The 25715-nt window shown below is 43.2% G+C and overlaps 1 protein-coding gene across 6 annotated transcripts in view; it reads left to right on the top strand.

Moving 5' to 3' along the window:
* LOC146670640 (dedicator of cytokinesis protein 3-like) overlaps positions 1–25715 on the top strand; it is a 250680-nt gene that overhangs the window by 99680 nt on the left and 125285 nt on the right. For all 6 annotated transcript variants that reach the window (XM_085407632.1, XM_085407637.1, XM_085407636.1 and 3 more), the window contains exon 3: positions 3555–3595. In XM_085407632.1, coding sequence (XP_085263758.1) covers positions 3555–3595 — 41 coding nt within the window. The remainder of the gene's footprint in view (positions 1–3554; positions 3596–25715) is intronic.

Raw genomic sequence — 25715 nt, 5'->3', positions numbered from 1 at the left:
GCACCCATGTGCCACAGATAAACACCGGCTCTGTAGACGCTGTTTCCACCGCTATAATTCATCCAAATGTTTCCCCTTGTCACTCAAACCTCTTTCTTATCCCCTACAGATGTGGTAAATTTACTCTCTGTCTGTCACACACACACACACACACACACACACACACACACACACACACACACACACACACACACACACACACACACACACACACACTACGTCAGGTCTTACGAATGGGCCGAGGCGCTGCTGGCCCAGCCCATGACTGATTACCATATAGATGAGAGGTTGGGGAGTAAACACAGCCGTCATAACGAGGGTGATAAATGAATCTTGATTGGTTATTAATTACTCAGCCAATTAAGCCCTCCTCCATATTCAGATCAGATGATGGGAAGCTGCAGAGAAATGGATCTCATGATTTTACAAGGAGATGTGATGAAAGTTAAAGGGTCTGATGTGCTGGACAGCACTGGAACATTTCCGAGTATTTAGTAAATGCGTGCTGATGTTTCACTGCGAGGGTTTCATGATGAGTTCTGTTATTTCGTAGTCTTACAGGAAATTTCTCCTTTATTTTCTGAACTGTTGTTGAAAGTGTTTGTCTCGGAGACATGCTGGCGATTCAGGTGACGTCTGCTCTGATAAATGTACAAGGAATTGCCTTCCTAGCTGTGTGCATTTGGTAGTCTAAGAAGGTCAAAGTAATGATTTGCATCATTTTGATGTAAATAAATGCTTCTTTTGGTTCACTCTGTCACTGACAGACAGTCGCCACCCAACCCTCACATTTCCAACGGCCAGAGGCACAATCATTTTTATTTCCACTTGGCTGGAGACAAATGATGTCCCCACTGACTAAGAGGATGTCTGGGTGCTTCTCCTGCACATATTTAGTCCCTGGATACTAGCAATTTTAAGCTGTCAAGATTTTACTCCAAGTCGAGTCAACTTTCATGGCAGCTTTCTGCTCCGCAGAAGCATCTGATGAATGTCCGTCCATGTGGAAAGAACGGCGGTGTGCTCTGAGCCCTGAAGAAGAAAGGGGTCCATCACTGTCACGCACGCGGGCATGTACTGTCCTGTAGGTCATACAGTGGTAAGAGAAGAAGTGTTGAACCGGTCTCTGAACCAGATCACGGACAGATATAGACCGAACTCTCTACTTCAAACACCTGAGCGAGCACCAGCCTCCCGTGCAGAAAAAACATGGTCACATAATGCTGGCTTCAAAAGTGAGACAGTCCCAGGACACTCGTGTTAAAATTTCATGATTGAAGTACTTGAAAAAAGGTTTTTAAAAACGTCCTCAAAACATTTTCAGTGTGAGAAACGCTTCGTCACTCATCCAGGTGACTTTGCATTATGACTCAAACTAGCACCGCTGAAGGTAAATGGCTGGGAGGTCAGCTACTTGATCATGAACGTTTCTCCCACTGAAAACGCTGCGTCCAGATGAACAGAATCAACTTTTGTGGATTTACTTACCTGGATTATTGAGCGTGCATCAAGACCTTTTACAAAAGTTGTTTTTAAATAATGCGGAGCCTACAATTAAATGCTGTCCTGCACACGTTCTCAGTCCCAAAGCGTAACATTTTACACTAGGTCACAAATCATCAACACATTACGTTTCCGGCTACCCACCACGTTCCTAAATGACGACCTCGGAAAAATGAGGAAATATGAGAACCGTCCGGACTCAATCTACACATGTTCACTCTTTTCCTTCAAATTGCTTCGAAACACGCTATTTAACGTCATTAAAGTCCTGGTTAAGGTCAGGAATAAGGTTAGGTTTAGGGCTACAATACAGGGCTGGAACGTCTATTACCGCGTCATTCCACTGGATTTCATTCATAACTCGGCGCGTACCATAACAACGCGGAAGGTCTCCTTCCGTGCTCCTCAGGAACGCCGCGGGACGTGACAAAACGTCACCCTGTTACGCCTCGGGAGTGAGAACGGGCTGATATAACATGAGATCTCATCCTGTACCAAATCTCCCCTTGTGGGACAATTAAAGGATTATTCTATTCTATTCTATTCTATTCTGTACATGAGATCTCATCCTGTACTTGGGATCTCGATTCTCCACATTAGATTTCCATCCAGTACAGCAGCGAAAGCCTTTTGCACCAAATCGCCCGGCCAGCATTTGCATTTTGCAGACAAAAAGGCTGAAATGACAGAGATACTGTATGGTTCTGATGTTATCATAGGGTGCATCACTTTGCAGTGGAATTTTTATTTTAGAAGTTATGATCCGAGCACATTCACACCGGCTTAAGTTCATGGACGACATCAACAGTTAGCACGAATGACTCGAGGCCTTCAGGGGTAAAACTCGTTCAGTGTGAACAGGTTTTGTGTGTATAATAGATTCAGCAGATATTCGACTTTATTGTCAGAACTTTCAAGTTCTCATAAAAGTCCTTTCAAAGACTCAGCATACACATCCACACACACACACAGCTGAGCGCAGTGAACCACATCTGTCCTTCACAGCAGTCTGTCTGTCAGAGTCTCTGACTGACTGTCAGGAACCTTCAGAAGCATCAGCTGACGTGTGGACACATCAGCTGACGTGTGGACACATCAGCTGAAGACCTTCAGTCTGCACATTTGTGTCCGTGGCTACTGTTCTTTTTAAAGCAACCTGTCACTAAATCAAAATGTTCTGAACAGAAATCTGTGGAAAGATTTTTTCCCCCAAAAAGCCAATCATGTTGTTACGTTTGTAGTACAGAGGTTTAAATGTGCTGCAGGTAGACCTGTATTCTCTATGTGCTGCATGGCCTTTCCTCTTGATGATCATACTTACACTCTGTACTGAACCATGAATGAAGCCATTGGACAGAATAACATCGGGTACGGGAGGGTTGGGGGATTTTTTTGTGGTAAAGTTTTTCACGTATTTCTCAGTTATTTTGTAACTGGTTATGCTGGCCATGCAGTTAATGCCCCAGTAACAGTAAAGTTAATGTTATGGCTCTCTATGTGATGATGGCCCACAGGTACTGCCAAGATGGCAGCTGAATAACAAACCTGACTTTTGACTGAATGAGGACTTGAGATTTGCACGATCATTTTCCATCCATACTAAACCTGCAGAATCAAACTACAAGTTTGATTCTTGCTTTTCTTAAAATGTGCATTAACTGGAGGCCAATCTCTTTTATTGTTTTTGTGTGAAACGTTTGGATGTGTATGGGCGAATAGACCCACGTTATGGGCAATAACTACATATTACTACTATGTAATAAGTTCGTATCAAACCATGTGTGTTATGCTGTAGCGCTGAGAACCATAAACTGTTAATGGTGGAATTTCAAGTTTTACCATTACCTTCATTTTTTAGTTAGCTGTATATTTCCATTAAAACAGCTCCTGTAAGACAGAATTTCTTGAACAAAGATCTCTGTGTTGGAAAATGCTGAAGTCAAAGTCACTGCACGTTTCCTCCGGCTGCTGAGTCATGGCCACTTTTCACTCTTCACGATCTCCGTGTTTGTTCATCAGTCTTAGTCACTGCTGTTTGTGTTTTCTTTCAGGATGGTACCGAGGGTTCTCGACGAGGAAGCCAAATGTCAAGGTGAGCCAGGCTGACAGCTTTGGTTGTTCAAAGCTTTTCTCTCAGACCAACTTTTGCTCCTGATTTATTCATTTCTATTTATTTGATCAATGCTGAGAAAATTGCTGTTTATTTAGCTGCTGTCTGTAACTGCATGTGACGCAAACTTATGCAAATAAATACCAGATACATTTTTTCTGTTCATTTCTCCTTTTCAACATTTACTTTTCAGAATTTAAACTTCACTCTGGTAGATCGTGTTAGACACTCTGAAGATATATACTGATGAAGCTAATGTAACAAAATGCATAATTGATGAGAGTAGAGAGGTGAAATTATGGGAAACAAAGAGGTAAAAGTCGTGAGATGCTTTTATGGTTGGCACAGCTGCTGGTAATGTATTGAACTCACGTCTCACTCTCACCAGAACTCATATAGTGTAACGTGGAGATGAAGCCAGCCGCAGTGGTGTGCAGCTGGATAGCGAATGAGCGACTTCTAACTTTCCACAAGTACTCATTTATTTTAAATATCAAAAAAATAAAAGTGCCAGCTCTACTACACGTTACTTGCGTACATAGGGAAGAATCCATTACAGAGACGCTACACAGTGAAGAAGAACAAAAAGGGCGTGACCTGCCAGTCGTGACCTGCCAGTCACGAGTCAAGAGACGCCACCATGTGGTGCTACACTGCATTGCAACAGCAACTGTTATAATAGCCTACACTTGGGTGGGCTGCATAAGTTTTTAAATATCTGATTAAATACACTTGGCTACTCATTTCTTTTCTTAAACATTAAACTATGGAGCCAGAAGCACAAAGCCATCTGTAGTAGATCTGCTAGTAGACTGAACCGTCTCTTACTTTGAAATTTCCGACAGTGCTAACTCCGCCTCTCCAGAAATCTGAGGCATGTTCTTATTCTACCAAGAACTTTTGTTTGCTGATCGCCATGGCATCAATCTCTGCTTCTGTCAGGCTTTCCATACAAACCTAATCTAACAACAAACATCTGTTTCACAAAGCAGGCAAGAAGAGTAACTTTGAGCAGCACTTACTATTAGACATGTTTTTCTTTTGAAACACATTTGATTGAAGGATTGTGTCTCATCCTTGGCTGCTGTACTCAGATGTTTAATCTCTAACCTTTGCTCTGACAGAGTGCTACTCTGGCTCTACTTTAAATTATCCTGCTAAAGGTCGCTAATATAACAGCTAGCTGCTGGTTAGACAGACCTTTGCTCATCTGTAGTACCTTCCTGCACTGAGAATATAAAGCCAACATGGCTACGGGACATTTTTTTTAGCTGAAACTTGTAACACCTGGTAGTTGGTTCAGACTGGGGTTGGATCACATTCACACCATAAATGAAGCGCCTCCTCCAAAGGGTCCCGGTGCAGTCCTTTGGGTCTCCCTCGATTACTGTGTTCATATCTGCACACATCAACCACACCGAGGGGGAAAATGGACCAGAGTTCAATTTAAACGGACTAAACACTGCAGGTGGGAAAACACCCGTAGTACTACTTAGTTTAAGTTTCTTTGTGGTAACTTTTAGGTTTCTTCAAATTTTTTGAAAACAAAAATCTAAACTGCTGGCAGGCATTCTTTGAAACTAGGACAAAGATTGTGTGTCAATATTTTGTCCTATCAATACAAAGTGTTTCTTTCTGATCCAGCATCACATTACAGGAATGTGTTCGTTGCAGCCAGACTCCACAGAGACAGCGTTTTATCAGAACATGTATGAAGACCATGACAGCATGCTGTACGGGGAATTTCACCGCATGTCTGCAGAGAAAGTGATTCAGTGTTTTCACCCATTCATCTCACAAATATCTGACAGAGCAAACTCACCTAATTGACCCTGCTGCCCACACAAGAAGCCTTACAGCTTAAGCTTTATTTGTGCCATTCACTGGTATATACAACTCAAAGCATGCTGTTCCACTTTAAGTCTGTTTACTCGCCTCTCGAGCACTTCTGTAACATAACTGAGCTGCAGCCATGTTCGAAACTCTGAGGAACACCAGAGCTGCTGCTGCTGCTCCAGCTAAAGGCTGTGTTAAGACTCAAGGCAACCACAGACAGATAAACCACACCTGAAAAGCTCTCCTCCTAACAGGTTTGTTTGTCAGAGAGAAGAAGTCACAAACAACTAAGGATCTGGCTGAGATTAAGAAAAACATTTACCCGCATAGATCATTGGGAAAAAGATGTCAGTTTCCAAGTGAGAATAAAGATTTGGCTCTGGAGCGATGGATAAAGGTCAGGAGGTCTGAGTCCAGACTGACCCTGTAGCTGCATCAGCCAAGAAGAGAAGTAGATGAAGTGATGCACCCATCATGCCCAGTTAGTGCCCGTTGTACAAGCCTGTGTGAGTGTTATGATGTGAGGTTGCTTCAGTTGGTCAAGTCCAGGTTCAGGATATCAGCCGACCACCTAAATGCAGCATTTTCTGCTGAACCCCTGAGAATCTGTGGATGTGTTAGTGAAGACTTTTCATCGCGGTCAAACTGTCACATCTGTAAAATTTAACAAAGTTCTGGACAGAAACGAATGTTATGACCTTCTATGAGCTTGTTACATTATTACATTTATGCCAAATGCTCAATGTCATCAAAGCTAAAGGCAGTCCAGTGAAGCGCGTGTGTGTGTGTGTGTGTGTGTGTGTGTGTGTGTGTGTGTGTGTGTGTGTGTGTGTGTGTGTGTGTGTGTGTGTGTGTCTTTGCTGTTTTTCATGGCTGGCTTTTTACTGCAACGTGACACTTTGAAGAGCAAGAATTGTTTTCTACCAGAACAAAACATGATTTTGTTCTGGTAGAGCCACAGATTTATTTTATCTTCCAGAAAAACGTCATCAGTTTCTGTAACATTCAGTCAGTGCTTGTTGCTGGCTCATGTTGAACGAGCAGCTTTCAATATAATGCTGCGTTCATGCTGTTACCTGAGAGCTTTGTGAGGTAATTTCTCTGCAAAATGAACGTGAGTCCGTAGAGATTATGTTTCATATGCATCTTTTTGAGGATATCTATTTAAAAATAAAAACAGAATGCAAAGATTTGCAAATCTCCTAAACCTTTAATTTATTCACACAGCACACAGTGGTGGAGTTCTGGGAGATCGATGCTGTCCCAAAATGATCTGCTCCACACTCCGGTTTGTCCCAGTCACACAAAAAGAAATTGGGAGACAGTTTTTTTTGTTTTTTTTACAAAGGTAAAACTCATATGTCAGCTTTTTATTATATTTTGTGGAATGAATTAAGCAGAGTGTTGACTGTTTAATCTAACAGATTTTACTGGAGCTGCTTCCCTGAGCCTGTGATTCACACCAAGAGCTTTGTTTCCATCGCTCTCCCTTTTTAAAATCACCATGTCTGGCTCACATGCTAACAGGCTTGTAGCTTTTTTAGCCGGTTGTGTGTTTGGTCCTGGTCTGTCCATTTCCCCTCCTGTTTCATTCTCGGTCCATAAGAGGCTTTACTGTTTATCTGCTGCCTGCTCTGTGCTGCAGATAGGTGGCATGAAAGAGATCAGCTATTGCTTTGTTCTTTATTTTGTCTTAATGATGAGGCGGTGCCAGAAATAAAACAAGCCGACCTTCAGTTTGGATTTCAGGTGGATTTGAATGTCTCAGGAAGGAACTGTGAAAAACAAATCCCACATTTAGTGTCTGCTCTCTTTGTCGTTCAGTAATTTATTGATACGACCTTATTTCTTGTAATACCTCTGGCTGTGTTGTAATGCAGTAATGCACTGAGCAGCGATTTGTCACTTCTAAAATGTAAAGGTGATTTTCACTGAATATCTCATCATGGGGAGTTTGACTTCTGCTACTTGAACCAATACTAATGAACTTAAAATCAGTTTAGATTCATTTAAATATTAAAAAATAGTCTGATTTTTTTAAAACATATTCATTTCACTTTATTTGACTTTCCCATCTCTGTCACAGTTTCCTCTTCTGTACTCGAGTTTCTCTTGCAGAAGAAAAGTTGATCTCTGTGATTTAATAACTGGTTAAACTGCACACAGATTTTTTCCTGCATTCCTCTTTTTATCTCTTCAGGTGCGCCGGAGTTAATCGAGCTGCTGTTTGTGTGAGAGGATGGGAAACTGAAATAAAGTACACTCTCTACCAGCATCACAGCTTTCATATACACCAGGATGCAATTGTTCTCAGCCAAGGTTGAAATGCGATGAGCTGCATTTTCCAACAAATATGAGTCACCGAGGCTCGCTGTTTTCATAACTGCAATTCAGTCAGACAACTCATGTTTGAAATGACTTATTACTGTAGCAGAGTACGTTTGCTTTGGCATCTATAAGCTCTCAGCCTATCACATCCTACAAACACGTCGTATAGAAAGTCGGGAGTGATGAGTAAATTATCCTGTACAGGTGGATGTTGGGATGGTGGAGGGAATGAAACGGCAGCAGCAGCACTCAATTGGGGGGGGGGGGAGAGAGAGAGAGAGCAGCAGTGCAGCTCGAGCTGACTGCAGTCTGTAGCTCCTGAGTTTTGCTTCATTTCAATAACATCCATTTCTTTTTCTTGTGTGACTCACTGGTGACATGAAGCTTGCTAAATAGTGGTAAATGTGATGTTTTAGATATTGGGAAAATATCTTCAAAGTATTTTACAGAGAAACTTCACTGAACTCATCAGAATGAACATTTTAGGAGCATTGATGCTAATGAGTCATTTCACTCATTCTTACTATTGATAAGCAGAGATAAGTGAGATTTCCATGAGAGCGTGTCATAAGTTAACAGTTATGTTATATCTATATAATCCTTCCTTACGGCAGACCAGTCTAGAGTGGGCTGTTGTGTGGTGCTTGATATACGACCGGGCACTGCGCTGTATTTCTGTGATGTCAGTCCCATGATGCTCCCCAGCAGCTGATAAATGAAGCAGAAGGACCGTTCTTCTCTCTGCTGCAGATCTGGCTGTTAAACCACAGAGTGAGGTTTTAAAATCTCAGGTTTTCTTCACAGTGACTGTGTCGCAGTGCTCCGAGGATCCTATCGGTTTGTGGTTCCCCTTAAATAAGTCATACGTAGGGTAAGTTTTAAAAAGCTGTTCTTTAAAAAGCACCTCAGGTGCACATTAAATGTTATGGTTGAATCTGTGAAATAAGCCAGAGTGCCAGTAAAAATCAGGTCTTGTTGAGAGGTCGCATCTCCAGGGAAGCTTTGCCTTGACTTGCCGAGGACCAGTTTGGCTGTGGGCGATGCACCACCATTCAAATCTGTGGGTTGCAGCAAGGGCAATAGGATTCAGCACAGCAGGCATAATAAGAAAGAAAAAGTTGAAGCTCAGGCTTCCTCATGCAAATGTCAGTGATCTAGGGAGGCCTGCAGTAGAGCGCTGCTTATCAAAGACAGCTCGTCTCCAACCTGCATCTTTACACCGACTCTTAGTTTGGCTGCCACTGAAGCCAGGAAGAGCAAAATGGAATAAAACAGACGTGTCAGGATCCAGAACCCTGTTCTTTTAAATATTTGTTCATGTTTTTACTCAAACTCTGATGAATCGGAAGCTCCTGTAAAAGTATTTGATTTGACCCGTCATTCATAGCTAATCTGCAGACATGGTAGGTTAGCTGAACGGCTAACAGATTAGGTGCTTTGCAGCCCACCTCCACCACAGCTCCTTCCTTTCTTGCTGGGCGTAGTCGTAGCTGATGGCTGCTCCATCCTGCACGGAGCCCATGCTGCTGCTTTCCCACAACAGAACCAAACTAGCAGATGTTTCTGTTAACTGACGTGTGAATGCACTGCTAATGTTAAACAGCAGACATACTGCAGATGCATACGTTTGCATGTATGCATGTTTTTCAGTTATCAGACATCCAAAATGCTGCAGCAGACCACTCACAGCCTTACGCACATATTTGTTTATTACTTGCAATTAAACTGAGTGAAACGTAATATTCAGCGGCGCTGCCTTTAGCATGTTTGCAGCTTTTGTAGTGTACAGACTCCTTCAGTCAGTCAGAGTAGAAATGGGTGTCATGCTTAGTTAAACCTGAACCTCTGGCCTCTGGTTATGTCATGCTTGTGGTAGAAGAGCAGGTAGCTGGAGAAGAAGAAGTGATGGCACATTTGAGCAAACACTAGAAGTGAGAGAAAACATCCAGAGACAGCCTGTGGGCAGTCTAAGCAAGAAAGTTGGATTTTATATAACCTCAGTGTGGACAACTCCACACACATAAGTTAAAGATGATGGCTGTGCTGCGATTTAAGAGTAATTCGCTTTTTCTTACTTTTCTCTCTCACACACTGCTTCTGTCTGAGTGCAGCAGCTCAGACAGAAGCAGTGAAGAGCAAGGCCTCCCACTGTGATGCAGTAGTGTCCAGAGATTGTTCTGGGTGCTGGAAACAAATAAAAAGTTATTAAATGTGAGGAAGTTGCTACAATGGCAACATTAGATGAACTGAAGCCTGATGGTCACTGCTGTGAGTCTGAGCGATGTCAGACACAGTGATTGTATCAAAACAATAAAACCCATCAACTACGAAGTATTTGAATATTTCTGTACGCGTCTACTGAGAAACAGAAGCAGTTACAACGTTGCAGTCGTTGCCATCTGAGGTGCCGATTAGTCTGACTAAAAAACTGTCCGATGCACCTGAACAAGCCCCGCCCTTCAACCCAAAGCATCCACTCCCACCATCCCACTGCCAGACACTACAGATGGGTTTACACATTTTTGGGTGACACAATAGTGACTTACACTGGAATTTGGTTGATAGTTTGTCTGCTTTGATTGTAGTTAAACGCTACCAGTAGTAAAAGCTTTGGTTGTGTTAACAGTGTATGGAAAGTGTGTGGAAATTCATTATGTGTGAGTTTAGTGCAAATCTGTGTGACACGAGCTCAAAGAGCCAACGTGTGATTGAGCCCACTCGCGTGCATTCCCACCTTTGCGTGCCTTGTTGTGCTGTGTGATGGTTTCTGTGTGTGTGCACCGTCTCGTGTGTTTTCGCTCTCTCTCTCCCAGCAGAGAGGCATCAGCCCAATCCTGTTAGTTCCACTCTAATCACGTGGTTTCTCCACAATGGGCTTGCTGGTTGAAACGAATCGCTGTGTCTCCCGGAGGAAATGCCTTCCTGCTCAGAGTCTGCTCTAATTCAGCTGCACTGTAAAAACTTCACACGCTGAGGTTCATCAGCGTTCAGATTACCGCAGCCGTCGGGGCCACAGAGAGGGCAGCTCGCACTCAGTGAAAGCAGCGTTTCTCAAAGCTCTGATCTGAGAGCTGCTGTGGATCGCTCTTTGTAAAAAATGTCTGATTTTCTTTTATTTGTTGGCAACAGAGAAGGGCAGTAACGTGTTACTTGTAACGCATTACTGTAATCTGATTACTTTTTAAAAGTAACAAGTAAAGTAAGGGATTACTATTGCAAAAACGGTATTTAGATTACCGTTACTTTCCCGTAGGAACGCTGCGTTACTGCGTTACTAAAACCATGATTTTTTTTGCGAGAATGTCTCACGACAGTGACGTAAGCGAGTGCGACGTTCGTGACAACAGCTGTGTGCAGATCAACAAAGGATAATATATGGAGTGCAGAGAGAGTATGAGCGTGCAGCGTTTAAAGCGTGGAAGTACTGACCTTACTTTGAGTTTGATTCCATAAAAAGTGACAAAAACATTAGTGTCCGCTGTGCGTGGGAAGAAAACTTCTTTTTACAGCGAAAAAACCCTAAACTTCCAAACAAGCACCGAGTAGCTACGACGTAATGGGAAACTCACAGAGAAACTCGCGGATTCTTCCACTGACCGCGGCACACCTGCACCAGGGTAAACCTCCGCCTGCTTTACAGGTGAAAATAGAGCAACAGGACCGCTGAGTCTTTGACTTTATTTATTTTCTGCTGTGTTTTACTTGCATCTATTTGAAAGACTGAGTGTAAACACAAAAAATATTTTATTTTATGAGCTGGAATGTGCAGAAAATAGGTTTAAATGTTAAACTAATTTCTTCCAGTCAGAGAATGTTGCATATAATTAAATTTTTGCTTGATGCATAAAGTTAAAAGATTAAAACTGATAAAACAAGTTTTAAAAAGAGACTTTTCCATCTGATTACATTTTGTATGATGGATTATGTAGAAAAAGTAGAATTGGGCTGAAAGATCGATCACTTTATTACCTCTTCAGGTTGTACATCGTGTTTTTAAAAAGTAACTAAGTAACTAAGTAATTAATTACTTTTGAAAATAAGTAATCAGTAAAGTAACGAGATTACTTTTTGGGGGAATTAATTAGTAATTAGTTACTGATTACTTTTTTCAAGTAACTTGACCAACACTGGTTGGCAATATGTTTAAATCTGCAGTATTTTAATCTAACAGAGATGTTGTTGGAAATGTAGTCTTTCTGTTGCTAAATTATTACAGTTTGGTGTATATGTTTTTGGACAATGACACTTTTCTTCCTCACTTTGCCTCTGAACACCACTGCAGGGGATTTCAGTCCAAATTCAGTCCCAACTTTCAGCTTTAATTCAAGGAGGGTTACAAAAGTACTGAATTCACCATTTAGGAATTACTGTACACCTGAGTCCCTCACACTCAGGACTCATTGATATGTGTCTGTGTGTGAGGGTGTATTCAGGGACCAATAATTGGAAGTTTACTGTACTTGTGGGGACCAAAACCCGTCCCCATGAGTTTGAAGCCATTTTTGAGACTCAAAATGTGGTTTTAGTGTCAGGGTTACAGTTAGGTTATGGTTAGGTTTAGGGTCAGGGGCTGGAGAAAGCATTCTGTCAATAAGATGTTGATATGAAATGATATGATGATATGAAAACACAGCGAGTGTGTGTGTGTCCGGTCACCCTTCACAGCAGAGATTAAACCAATCAAGATAGAGTTTCAGGGAAAAAAGAACCCAAACACACACTGACAGTGGGAGAGGCTTCTGGGCCTGCGCTCGCTGTGCATCAGTCTGGTCATGAATTTAAAAACAGCTCAGTTTGACTCTCTGCTCTCATGTTCTGCCCTCTGCTGCTCTCTGCAACAATCCAAAACGTGTCAATGAGGACAGTCGCGGTCATTGTACACTCTCATCTTCAAAATGTTGGTGAGCTTTGGAGCTTGTTTGGTTCGTCAGCATCCACTTCAAAGAGTGACAGCACTCTGTGTGCCAGACAAACATTTTAAATAAATCATATACAAATATATTTATAATATTCTTTAAGAAGTCTGAGCTGTGCTTGATATCTCCGATGCTTCTATACTCTGCTTTCAAGGCACACAGTTTAAAATAAATACATTTATGCATTTTTAATGCTGACAGCATTTTGACTTCTTTGGTTTTACACAGATTATCTCTTCAGTATGTGCAAGATTAAATATGATTCATAATTTGGAGATTTTTCAGTCAGCCAGTAGTTATTAGCATCAGTGCTCATCACAGTAAAAGTCACGGAAAGTGAAAAAGGATCCATAATATTAAAAACAAGAACTTCTGTAAATGTAATTCAGCCACACTTCAGTTCAGATACGATTCAAACATCAAGCAAAAGGAACAGAAAATCTAAACAGACTGCTCAGTCCATCAGAGGCATGATGGGAAACAGAGGCCGTCACTGCAGCCTGCACTTATTACACTACAGGACTGCTGAGTGAACCTGATGCAGTTTGTAACGTCTCACATGTCACGTGATCTTTTTGTCATACCAAACATGTAAAATATCACGGGAAGTTCTGTCAGTGTGGAAAAATGCAGTGACACCGCTGTCTTTAATATTTCTGTGATCTTTACACCACAGTGTTTTACACTGTATGCAGCAGGTGGGAACTCTGTGGGCCTCTGTGGATTTAGCTGACCTTTAATCTTCAGAGCATTAGGCCAGAGTTACTGAGCAGCTGCAGGATAAAAAACAGAGAGAAGAGGGAGATGCAGAGCTCCTCGCTGCAGCCGAAATCAGCAGACATAGAAGGATTCTCAGTGCGGGGAGATTACACCTGGCACAGTCCAAATATATATGCTCCTTCACTGTCTGGAGCTGCTGCTGGTCTCTGCTTGTGTTAGAGAGAAACAGTCAGAGTCATCTTTCAAGTGAAGTCAGAAAAACAACGAGAAACTGTGTCTGTGAACTCAGGACACATCTTTGTCCAGATGTTGACATTTGACCTGGTTTAAAAACCAAAGAATCTCAGGCTGGTGCTCACATTCATATTCAGTCACTCCTTTCAGCTTAATAAATTATTAAATTGACCTAAATTAAACCGTTTTTAAGGTCATCAAACTTTCCCTATTGGAAAAGTTTCATTGTGATGCTTTTAAATCGAGGGAAGAAGATTAAACATTAAATATCAGTAAAACACGTTGCACATCTTGCTCTCTCGTTCCTGCCACATGCATGATCATTTTCTGTCCTTTGTATCTCTGATAACTCTGAGCAAAGATGATGGCAGATGTTTTGGACTCAGTCACTCGTCATGATTGTTTCTCTCTGAGAGAGCGAAGTCGTTGCACACAGCGAGTCCTGAAAGTTTAAGGGTTCGGCTTTGTTGAAGCTTCATTGTCACGTGTTAAGTTCAAGAGTGCAGCGCACTGAAGACTGAACACACAGGCTGGCCCAGCACATCGTCCTCAACTACATCAGTTAGCATGGTTCAGCGGGAGACGCAGGAACAAGGAAGTGAACAGTCTTCATTTTTTTTTATTAAATAGAAGTTGAAGCCAAAAATCCAGGAAAAAAAGCTATTAAATGCATTTTTTAAAAACAGCACCACAGCATGATGTGGACTCCAAAACAGTTGGGACAGGCGCAGAGATGCAGCACCGACAACAGCTCAGCCAGCAGGAAAACGCTGCTTTGGGAATTTATGCGCCTCGGAGCTGATCCCAGAGGCAGAGGGTGCCAGCTTTATTCGGCTTGTACGATTGGTACAAAATTAAGTCATAAATGTTGATGGAGCTGTTTTTATGACTGCACCAGTGCGAGCTGTTTCTGCTTTAATTCCTCTGTATCTCACTTCATACCGTAAAATGTGACATGGCAGCATTCGCCCTTATGAGAACAAACATAAAATTCCACTTTTCCTAAAATGAAATTTGCAAAGGAGGCAATGACACACAGGATTATCCGCCGTAAAAGCCCATCGTTTCTTTTTTTTTTTTTTTTTTTTTTTTCTTCTTGCCTGTCCCGTTTGGCTCTTTTGCATCAGAATTGTTGTCTAAAGGCGAAGAAAGATGCCCAACGGATTTACTTTACCAAACTGACCATCCCAGCCTTGCCGTAATGGTCCATTTGATTCACCTTTTATTGTTTATTTTATTTTCACTTACTGAATACGGGACAGACTTGACTGGGGGAAAGAAGGGGAGAAAGAAAGAGGGAAAGAGAAACAGCTGAGAAGAGGGACGGGGGAGAAGGGCAAAAAACAAAAACCAACAGAACGGGCAGAGAAAAAAAATGCATATATCAATCACCTGGATCACCTGCTGAGAAAGAAAAAAGAAAGCAAACAGAAGAGAACAAGAGTAATAGAATAAACAACATCACAATGATATATGGGAATATGACAGTAAATACTAAATGTTAAACATTATTGTGCAGCACATAAGATCAACAGAACACAGTGTGCTTTGAGGTAGGAGCCAAAAAGGGTGTAGTTTGTGGGTGTGATCACCCGTGTGTACACCTGTGAGCATGGACGCGCTTGTTTTTTGTTTTTTAAAAGGTTCCTTCATGTAATCTGCTAGAGGGTGTGGGGGGGCCACAGCCCCGTCCTCCAGGGCATGAAGCAGGTATGGAGGAGATCAAAACTCCAGACATCCAGAGGCCCCCAGAACACAACAGACCAAGGAAGACCAACAGAGGGGCAGCCGCGCCACTGTCCCGGAAAGAGCTGAGGAGAGTCCCAGATGAGGGCTCACTCAGCAGCCGCGGAGCAGAAGCCAGGGGGAGTTGCAGTGACGCGCCCGTGAGCTCCGCCGGCAGCCAGCCGCGCCTGAGTGACCGAGCCCCAGGCCGAGAGGCCGGGGGCACCCCACTTCCGAAGTGGCCCGAGCGAGCCCCAGGCTCCAGGCCCCGATAAGCGGCCGCCAAGGAGTGAGCCGGTGTGTACCTGGACGCCCATCCCCGGACACAAAGAACCACCAACGCACCGATGTCTGAGGGGGTCCGCCACTGGCAGGGGAAGTGGTGGTAGGGGGAGATAGGCCTCCAAACCTTGGAGGGCCTGAGATGTCCCCAGAGAGGTGGCGCCTGACACCCAACCTGACATATAGACACAGACATACAGGCACACACAGATACAAACATCCATTCCCACCCTCATGCTCTCATATGCACTTACTCCACACTCAACCAACGTGGAGACAGACATAAAGAGACGTTGTACACACGATCACACTCCCCAAGCGTACTCTACAAACCGGGTCTAGGTGCCCCCACCCCTGGAGGGGGGAACTGCACCCAGACCCAGGTGGTGTTTCCCTTTTCCCTGCGGTGGGGGGAGGCAGACCGCCCCGACTCCGCAGCAGCAGGGAGGCCCCACACTCCAGACCGCAGTCGGACGGCCAACTCCTCCTCCTAGTCCTAGCCCCCCTGCTCCAGCAGGTCACAGAGAATGGGGGTGAGAGAAGACTCCAAACCTCCCTCCACCCGCTCATTGTAGTGTTGATGCATGTGTGTTCTAAGGTGCATTTAAAACCCAGGAGGGCTTGGAGCTACCTGCCAGAGAGCAGCAGGTAAGCGCATGGTCCCTCCTGCTAGCCCTCAATGTCTACGTGTATTTAAAATTGAGAGGTGGGCAACGATGCCAGGGGTGGGGTGTACACCCTGATGGTACTTTGGATTCCGTGTATCGTGCCCACCCCCAAGATCCTATATGTATGTGTAATGAGAGTGTGAGTAATGTGAATGTCTAAGTTGTGGGATAAAATTGAGGCAGAGGCAGCCAGAAGGGGACAGAGGGGGGGGTAGCCTCCTCTGCACCCTGGTGACATACCCCTACTCCAAGGCCCTGCATGTGTGGGTGGTTGTGGTGGAGCGGGAAGAGGGAGGCAGCTGGAGATGGGGAGGGAAGGAAGGGAGGGGCAAGTGACCCCTCCCTGGGGCCAGCTCCCCCGCTGACCCCAGTAGGCACCCCCATACTCCGCGACCCGCCAGGGAAAGGGGGCCCAGGCCCATCCAGACCGGGCCCAGTGCAGCAGCGCCGCCCGGCCCCACAGAGCCCGGGACAGTCCACCCAACCCCACCACAGAGAAAACTGCACCCACCCCACCATCCACTCATCTTCCAGACTACATAAGACAATAAACACCCAGGCTGAGATCTTCCTCCACCTCTCCTGTATCTCCCCCTCCTGCAGAGGGAGCTCCTGAGGAGAGGAAAGCTCCTGCAAGATGTGACAATCTCCCCCACCAGTTGAAGAGCCCCCCAGGTGGCTCGACGCACCGGCGGCACTCTGCTCCAGGGCTGGGCCCCCATGCACCCACCCGCCCACAACCCCGGCAACACACCAACCAGGACCCAAGCCCCCGAGGCCCGGTCCGGGTCCCAGCCCAGAGACGGAGCGCCCCCAGAACCTCACGCCCATCCCGGACCCACCCAGGGGCAGCCAGGCTACCAGGTCAGTAACCCACGTCCGTCAGCACAGACCCTCCCCTAGCCCCGCTGCACGCAGCCGCGAGGAAACAGTCACCTGAGAGCCAACAGAGCCCCTAACCGGACATGACCGCTACCCCGGGTTGAGCCCCCCAAGGAAGATGCCTCCGGGGAACCCCCCGACGCCCTAAGCCTGTCCCTACCCCCACACCAATCACAACAGTGAAGGCGGGACCAAACTATGACCCCCCACCCCCACTAGGTGATGGAGCTGATCAAAGGAGCCCAGAGCAATTGATCTGATGTGGTGGCAGAGGCTGTATCAAGACTAATGTAATCTAATAGATAATTTCTATATTGGTTAGAATTAAGATTATTTTTATTTTTCCAGTTCATGAGGACTGTTTTCTTGGCTATGCATAGGGCAGTGAAAACCATATGGGCGATATTCTTTTCTGAAGTGACATTATCTAAGCTGCCCAACAAACACACTAAGGGGGAAGTTGGAATGTTACATTTCAGACACTTCGATAAGTCTTCACATATCTCGCGCCAAAACTTCTGAACTGGTGGACAGAACCAAAGAGCGTGGATATAATTGTCCGGTGAATTGGTTTGGCAGTGTGAGCAGTTGTTGGTAGACGAAAAGCCCATCTTGAACATCCGATGACCTGTATAGTGCACTCTATGTAATATTTTGTATTGAATTAATTGAAGACTGGGATTTCTAATTAGATGAAAGGTTTTTAAGACCAGAAGTTTAGGTCTAAGTTAACTGATAAATCCGCTTCCCATTTTGCAATAGGAAGTGATATTGATTCATCTGTTTTAGAAAGCATTCTGTATATTTTGGATAGTAATTTGGGGGGTTTAAGAGTAAGAAATTGAACCACACTTGGTGGTGTTTGTAGTTCAACTTGACCCGGTTTAAATTTCTTTTTTACTATGGATTTAATTTGTTGATATTCTAAAAATCTTTTCTTGTTGATCCCATATTGTGTAACTAGTCCGTCAAATGAAATAAATTCTGTTCCTTCTAGTATATGTTCTAAATATTTGATTCCTTTATCACTCCAATCTGAAAAGTTTATCATATTATTGTTTTGTAATATGTCAGGGTTGTTCCAGATAGGTGTACGTTTGCATGGGATTAATGAAGACGCCGTCAATTTTAGAAACTCCCACCATGCTGTCAGAGAAGAGCTGATGTTGATGCTTTTAAAGCATTCATGTCGTTGGATGTTTGAGCTGATAAATGGTAGGTCTGAGATCTCTAGATTATTGCAGAGTGCTTGTTCTACATCTAGCCAAGGTTCATCTAAGAGGGTGTGTTTTAGCCATCCTGAGATAAACTGAAGCCTGTTGGCTAAGAAGTAGTGCTGAAAGTTAGGCAGTTCTAGTCCTCCTTTATCCTTGGTCTTTTGTAGTGTTTTTAAGCTTATACGTGGGGGTTTATTTTTCCAAAGGAATTTGGACATACATGAATCTAGAGATCTGAACCAATCTTGTGGCGGTTTAGTTGGGATCATTGAGAATAAATAATTTATTTTTGGTAAGACCATCATTTTTATAGCGGCAACCCTTCCCATGAGTGATATGGGTAGACATTTCCATCTAGCCAGATCATCTTCTACCTTCTTTAAAAGTGGGATATGGTTTAATTTAGTTAGATCTGCAAGCTTGGGAGAAACATTAATACCTAAATATTTTATATTTCCCGATTGCAGTGGTGTAGAAGAGGAATTATGGAAGGAGCAATTAATCGGTAGGACTGTAGATTTTGACCAGTTAATTGAGTAATCTGATATTCTTGCAAAAGAGTTTATCAATTCAATCACCCCAGAGATATTGGTTTGTGAGTTTTGGAGAAAGAGTAACACATCATCCGCATAAAGGCTGATTTTATGTTCCACGTTCTTGCATTTTATGCCCTTAATTACTGAATTCTGTCTAATTGCTGCTGCTAGTGGTTCAATAAAAATTGCAAATAGTGAAGGGGAGAGTGGGCATCCCTGCCTGGTGCCCCTCAAGAGACAGAAGCTGGAGGATGTCTGGTCATTTGTTCTAACACAAGCTGTTGGGGAATTATATAATATTTTTAACCAGTTTATGAAAGAGGATCCAAAACCAAATTTGTGTAAAGTTGCAAATAGAAATTTCCAGTTAACTCTGTCAAATGCTTTTTCTGCGTCTAAAGAGAATATTGTAGTTTCTAGGTTTTTACTGTATGAGTAGTCTATCAAATTAAGTAATCTACGTGTATTTGTTGATGAGTGCCTACCTTTTATGAAACCAGTTTGGTCAGGATGAATTAAGAGGGGGGTTATTTTCTCCAGTCTCTTTGAGAGAGCTTTGCAGATTATTTTAAGGTCTACATTTATAAGGGATATTGGACGATAGCTTGAGGGATATACAGGGTCTTTGCCTGGTTTTAGCAGGAGATTAATGTTTGCAGAATTCATATTTGATAGAAGTCTGCCCTTTTCTTTAATTTCCAACAACGTTCTGTAGAAAACTGGTGCTAGAATCGACCAGAATTCTTTGTAGAATTCTGCAGGAAAGCCATCTGGACCTGGAGCCTTATTATTGGGCATACTTATCAGGGCTTCCTGGAGTTCACCTGGTGTCAGTGGTGAATCCAGTGCCATTGCTTGAGTGTCTAATAATTTTGGAAGAGTTATGTTGTCCAAAAACTGATCAATTTCTTTTTTAGATGGGTTTATTTGTGGTGAATACAACGTTTTATAGAAATCCCTGAAAATGTTGTTTATTTGTATCGGATCATATATTGTGTTCCCAGATGAATCTTGAACAGCACATATAGTTGTTTTTTCTTTATTTATTTTTAGCTGGTTTGCTAGAAATTGACCGGATTTATTACCATGTTCATAATTTTGTAGGCGTAGTCTTTGTACTAAGAATTTTGTTTTTTTATCAATTATCTCATTTAATTCTAGTTTTGTTTTGCGTATTTTGTTCAATGTTTCCTGATCTTGGTGGGACGCGTAGGCTTCTTCTAGTGATTTGATGTTTTTTTCTAATTCCTGAATATTTTTGTTTTCTTTTTTCTTTTTATGTGATGAGAAAGAAATTATTTTACCTCTCATCACAGCTTTCCCTGCTTCCCATAGAACAGAAGCTGATGTTTCGGGAGTGTCATTATAGTCCAAATATGAAGTCCACTCTTTTTTAAAATATTTAATAAAGTCTTCATCTTTAAGTAGTGATATATTAAATCTCCAGTTTTTTCTTGGCGTAGTATTATTCTTGTGCATTAGTGTTAAAGATACAGGAGCATGATCGCTGACAGCTATAGGGTGAATCTCAGTGTCTGAAATGTCGTTCAGCAGTGAGCTGCTGACCAAAAAATAATCCAGACGAGAGTAGGAGTGATGGACATGTGAGAAAAAAGTATATTCCTTACTGGTGGGGTGAAGGGAGCGCCATGCATCGCAAAGACCAAAGTCACTCATATACTGTTTGATTATATTTGTGGACTGCCAAAAACATGTAAAATATCACGGGAAGTTCTGTCAGTGTGGAAAAATGCAGTGACACCGCTGTCTTTAATATTTCTGTGATCTTTACACCACAGTGTTTTACACTGTATGCAGCAGGTGGGAACTCTGTGGGCCTCTGTGGATTTAGCTGACCTTTAATCTTCAGAGCATTAGGCCAGAGTTACTGAGCAGCTGCAGGATAAAAAACAGAGAGAAGAGGGAGATGCAGAGCTCCTCGCTGCAGCCGAAATCAGCAGACATAGAAGGATTCTCAGTGCGGGGAGATTACACCTGGCACAGTCCAAATATATATGCTCCTTCACTGTCTGGAGCTGCTGCTGGTCTCTGCTTGTGTTAGAGAGAAACAGTCAGAGTCATCTTTCAAGTGAAGTCAGAAAAACAACGAGAAACTGTGTCTGTGAACTCAGGACACATCTTTGTCCAGATGTTGACATTTGACCTGGTTTAAAAACCAAAGAATCTCAGGCTGGTGCTCACATTCATATTCAGTCACTCCTTTCAGCTTAATAAATTATTAAATTGACCTAAATTAAACCGTTTTTAAGGTCATCAAACTTTCCCTATTGGAAAAGTTTCATTGTGATGCTTTTAAATCGAGGGAAGAAGATTAAACATTAAATATCAGTAAAACACGTTGCACATCTTGCTCTCTCGTTCCTGCCACATGCATGATCATTTTCTGTCCTTTGTATCTCTGATAACTCTGAGCAAAGATGATGGCAGATGTTTTGGACTCAGTCACTCGTCATGATTGTTTCTCTCTGAGAGAGCGAAGTCGTTGCACACAGCGAGTCCTGAAAGTTTAAGGGTTCGGCTTTGTTGAAGCTTCATTGTCACGTGTTAAGTTCAAGAGTGCAGCGCACTGAAGACTGAACACACAGGCTGGCCCAGCACATCGTCCTCAACTACATCAGTTAGCATGGTTCAGCGGGAGACGCAGGAACAAGGAAGTGAACAGTCTTCATTTTTTTTTAGTAAATAGAAGTTGAAGCCAAAAATCCAGGAAAAAAAGCTATTAAATGCATTTTTTAAAAACAGCACCACAGCATGATGTGGACTCCAAAACAGTTGGGACAGGCGCAGAGATGCAGCACCGACAACAGCTCAGCCAGCAGGAAAACGCTGCTTTGGGAATTTATGCGCCTCGGAGCTGATCCCAGAGGCAGAGGGTGCCAGCTTTATTCGGCTTGTACGATTGGTACAAAATTAAGTCATAAATGTTGATGGAGCTGTTTTTATGACTGCACCAGTGCGAGCTGTTTCTGCTTTAATTCCTCTGTATCTCACTTCATACCGTAAAATGTGACATGGCAGCATTCGCCCTTATGAGAACAAACATAAAATTCCACTTTTCCTAAAATGAAATTTGCAAAGGAGGCAATGACACACAGGATTATCCGCCGTAAAAGCCCATCGTTTCACTAGCTGGGATCACATCCACGGTAACGATGGGCGATGAGGGACGAGGAAGTGTGAAATGGTGCTGCGGTTGGGGGAAGCTCCCGGGCCAGCAGATCCTCATGTACTAACGAGAAATGAATGAAGGAAAGGAAAAGAGGAGAAGAGAAGAGAGGGGAAATGATCGGGAAGGGTGGGGCATGAAAATGAGAACAGCAGGTATTGGTGGAGGGGGGCTTTTATAGCTTGAGGCCGGCGGGGGCGTGAAGGAGGAGTGGTCCGCTCCTGAAATTCAGATGATATCTCCACACAGTGACGTCTGCCGGTGTGTGATTTCATAAAGGTTAAATGCAGTAAATGACTGTGCCAACGTGGCAAACTGCTCCTTACAACATATAGTCATATTTAGATTTAGCTGCAAAGATCTAATGAAGTGAGAGAAAAATATAAAGCAGCTGCTGTATACTGATGCAGTTTAAATCCTGCCTGCTGTGAAGGGATTCACTTAAAATGCATTATTTACTTTTTAGTTTAGCAGGTTGACTCGCCCGCGTAGTCTCAGATGGATTTTTCCACCAAAATACCAACAGCTTTGTGCCTCTTCATTTGAACCAACCTTGCACCTGTTTGGACTTCTCCTCCCAGCGCTGCACCCTGCCCTTCGTGCTGGGCACCAAAATACCACGCAGATGCTTAAGGCGGATTTCAAGGTCAGGAAAATATCAAACGGTCAGAGCTGTCTTTGCCGGCTCGCTGCACTGCAACAAAAACGGGCCCTGAAGCTGCAGCACCAACAACACACCACACTCTCTGTGGAAGCCTGTGTTTACACCGGTACCTGTGAACGTGTAATCATCCAGTCGACGAACGTAAGACGAACCTGGTGTTATCCAATGACGATATCACAGGAGAGATGTAGAGTGTGAATAAATGAGCGCTCGGGCTGAGGGCGAGGCGAGCTGTTCCTCTTTCGTTACAGATGTGATGTTTTCTAATCAGCTTTGGTTTGTAGTTGATTGATCACACTGGGCCAGTTAATGTAATTTGCCCAGTGAATAGAAACAATCCTTGAAGAGCTCGTCTGAGTCAGAGTGGGCTGAGAGAAACATTGCCTGGAGACGTTTCAGTCAAAACGCAGCGACTCCAACTGAAATGTGATGAAAAGCAGCAGGAAGGTGGAAAACTGATGTGTTTGTTTATTGTCACTCAGACCTTGTGCTTCTTTTGGACCTTGCTGTCAGGTGACATAACCGCCAAGTAAAACTAGATGCGACCGTCTTCCTAAAATATCAACCGCGAGTCGGAATTTGAATCCAATCAGGACGACCTGCACGGTTTAAACAGTCTTACATAAAGAGAGAGAGCGAGAAACCTTTGTCTGCTCTCACCTTCCTGAAGCTCGTCGCACCGACTCGCTGCAGTGGAAATCTCTCCTCCTCAGAATATTTAGAAAGACATTCATTGTTCAAGAATCAAGTAACAACAATGGCGGTAGATGTACAGTTCTGCAATTGTGATGTAATCACTGTTATTTTATCATCCGAGCCTATCAGAGCTGCTGTGTGAAATTATAGACCAGCGTGCTTTATGATGCTGCACGGAGCTCAGTGTGGGAATTGCACCATCCTCCTTTTTTTCTCTTTTCCTCTTGGGATCTTGAAAAGGGGCCTGATGCAACACAGGGGCTCATAATAGGACTGAATATATGGGTGTGTTAGGGTTAAGTTTAGAAGATAAACTCGCTCAGGACAATAGAGGAGGCAGGAGAGTGAATCACAGCTGCAGAGTCTTTTCTAGCTTTCAGATTGTTGCAGAAATGACTGGAAGACAATGAAACGCGGATTATCCGAAGCTCATCGGCAGGTGTGATAAGAATGAAACAAAAGAGACTGTAATTGGTGTACAGCAGCAGAGCAGTGAGCTGGAAACAAAAGACAGAGAGTGTGTCCTGTATGATGGCACGAAAAGAACGAGGAAGAGAAAAATGTCCAAGAGAGCAAAGGACCGGCTGAGATGAAACAAAAAGAAGGATCTTAAAAAGTATTTTAACCGTGTAAAAACATTTCCTGTGCAACTGATGATCCAGGAGCATCGTCTCACCCACTGATGCTAAGAGGCCGTGTTGAGATGAGTGTGCTAAATGAGCTAAAAAGTTGAAACCGGTACATTAAGAATGCTACAGAGTGCTAATGTTTTCAGCTCCGACATGAACTTTTGCAGCGCTTCGTAGCGGCGCGCTCGGCTGACTGCGGTGCAAGTTCACAGGTGCTTCAAACTCAATATGTCGACTTTTAAAGTGTTTTATTAATATATGTTCACCACCCACTGCTCAGTTTGCACGGAGCAGTAAGGACTTTCTTTCGCTTCATGCTGCACTCATTCCTTTCACACTGAGTGCTTCAACCGCTGAACTACGAGTGTCTTCACGAGTGTCTCTCACATGTAGCTCTGACTTGTAGAAGCTCTTTCAGTGGGTGTTGTGTGCAGACTCTCAGATATCTGAGCTCATTTCAGGCTCTGTGGCTTCTTAAACCCATCAACACTGAGAGTAAATGTAACCTGATTAATGTGGAATATTTCAGCCTTCCTTTTAGTTACACTGAGTGAAGTTAATATATTTTGGAAATATTTTAATTTAGTATCAAGAGCTTTTTGACACGGAGAGCTAAAGCTTGGCATGTTTGTAAGAAAGAATATATATAAATATAACCTTAATAACCCAAACTGCATCGCCTTATATTATCATGTTGTTCTTATATGTCTCTGTGCTTGGACACAAACAGGGTCTGCAGTTTTCTTTGGTAGATATTTTGGGACCTTTGGTCTAACCGATGAAGCGCATTTTAATCACATTACAGTTATGTACAAATTGATGACGACATCATAATCAGACAGACCTACAGAAAGTCTGAAAAAATAAAAAACTGAAAAAAGAAACCTCATAAAAACAGTTTGCTGGTAAAAACACCTGAAACTGTAAATGTTAAACAGCTGTGAAGGCTGAAGTTTAGCTTCAGATAAACTTCAGCTGAGCCGGGCTGCTGCGTCATCATCAGGTGACGAGGAAGAGGCCCGACATGTCTGCCACCTCAGGATCAACCCTGAAAACAACGGTCAAAATTAAACTGTAACAATTTAACAGTCAGTAAAGTTTGTTCTCCGTGGTGTCGTAAAGTTACAATTTTGAAATGTCGGGAGGGACGAGCTTTACTTGTTTATGTCACGGCGGGAAACACAGATGTATTTATGGAACAGACCCAAACGCAGAGACAGGAGAAACCAACGAAGGTTTAACAATAAGTGAACCTTTATTGTGGCCGATACAAAAAACTGAAGAACAAGGTGAAGTGAAACAAGGGCGAAACTAAACTGAAACCTAAACTGGATAAAACTCTGACTATGAAGACAAGACCCTGTACGACCACAACAGACGACCCGACCAGGAACAGACGGACACAGAGGACTCAAATACACAGGAGGGGAAGGAGGGAAGTGGAAACACCTGGAGACACAAATGAACGTGAAGCCACAGGAGCGATGGAGACGCGAGCTGTGCGATTCTAATCTCACATAAAATGTTAGAGACTGTGTGAGAGTCAGAGTTATGATGACACAACAGACTGACCATGACTAAG

This window comes from Rhamphochromis longiceps, linkage group LG5 (assembly GCF_057381845.1).
Source record: "Rhamphochromis longiceps isolate RC_006_pf linkage group LG5, R_longiceps_female_GT1.1, whole genome shotgun sequence".
Taxonomy (NCBI): domain Eukaryota; kingdom Metazoa; phylum Chordata; class Actinopteri; order Cichliformes; family Cichlidae; genus Rhamphochromis; species Rhamphochromis longiceps.
The sequence above is the reverse complement of the archived record's forward strand: the minus strand, read 5'-3'. Positions and strand labels throughout refer to the sequence as shown.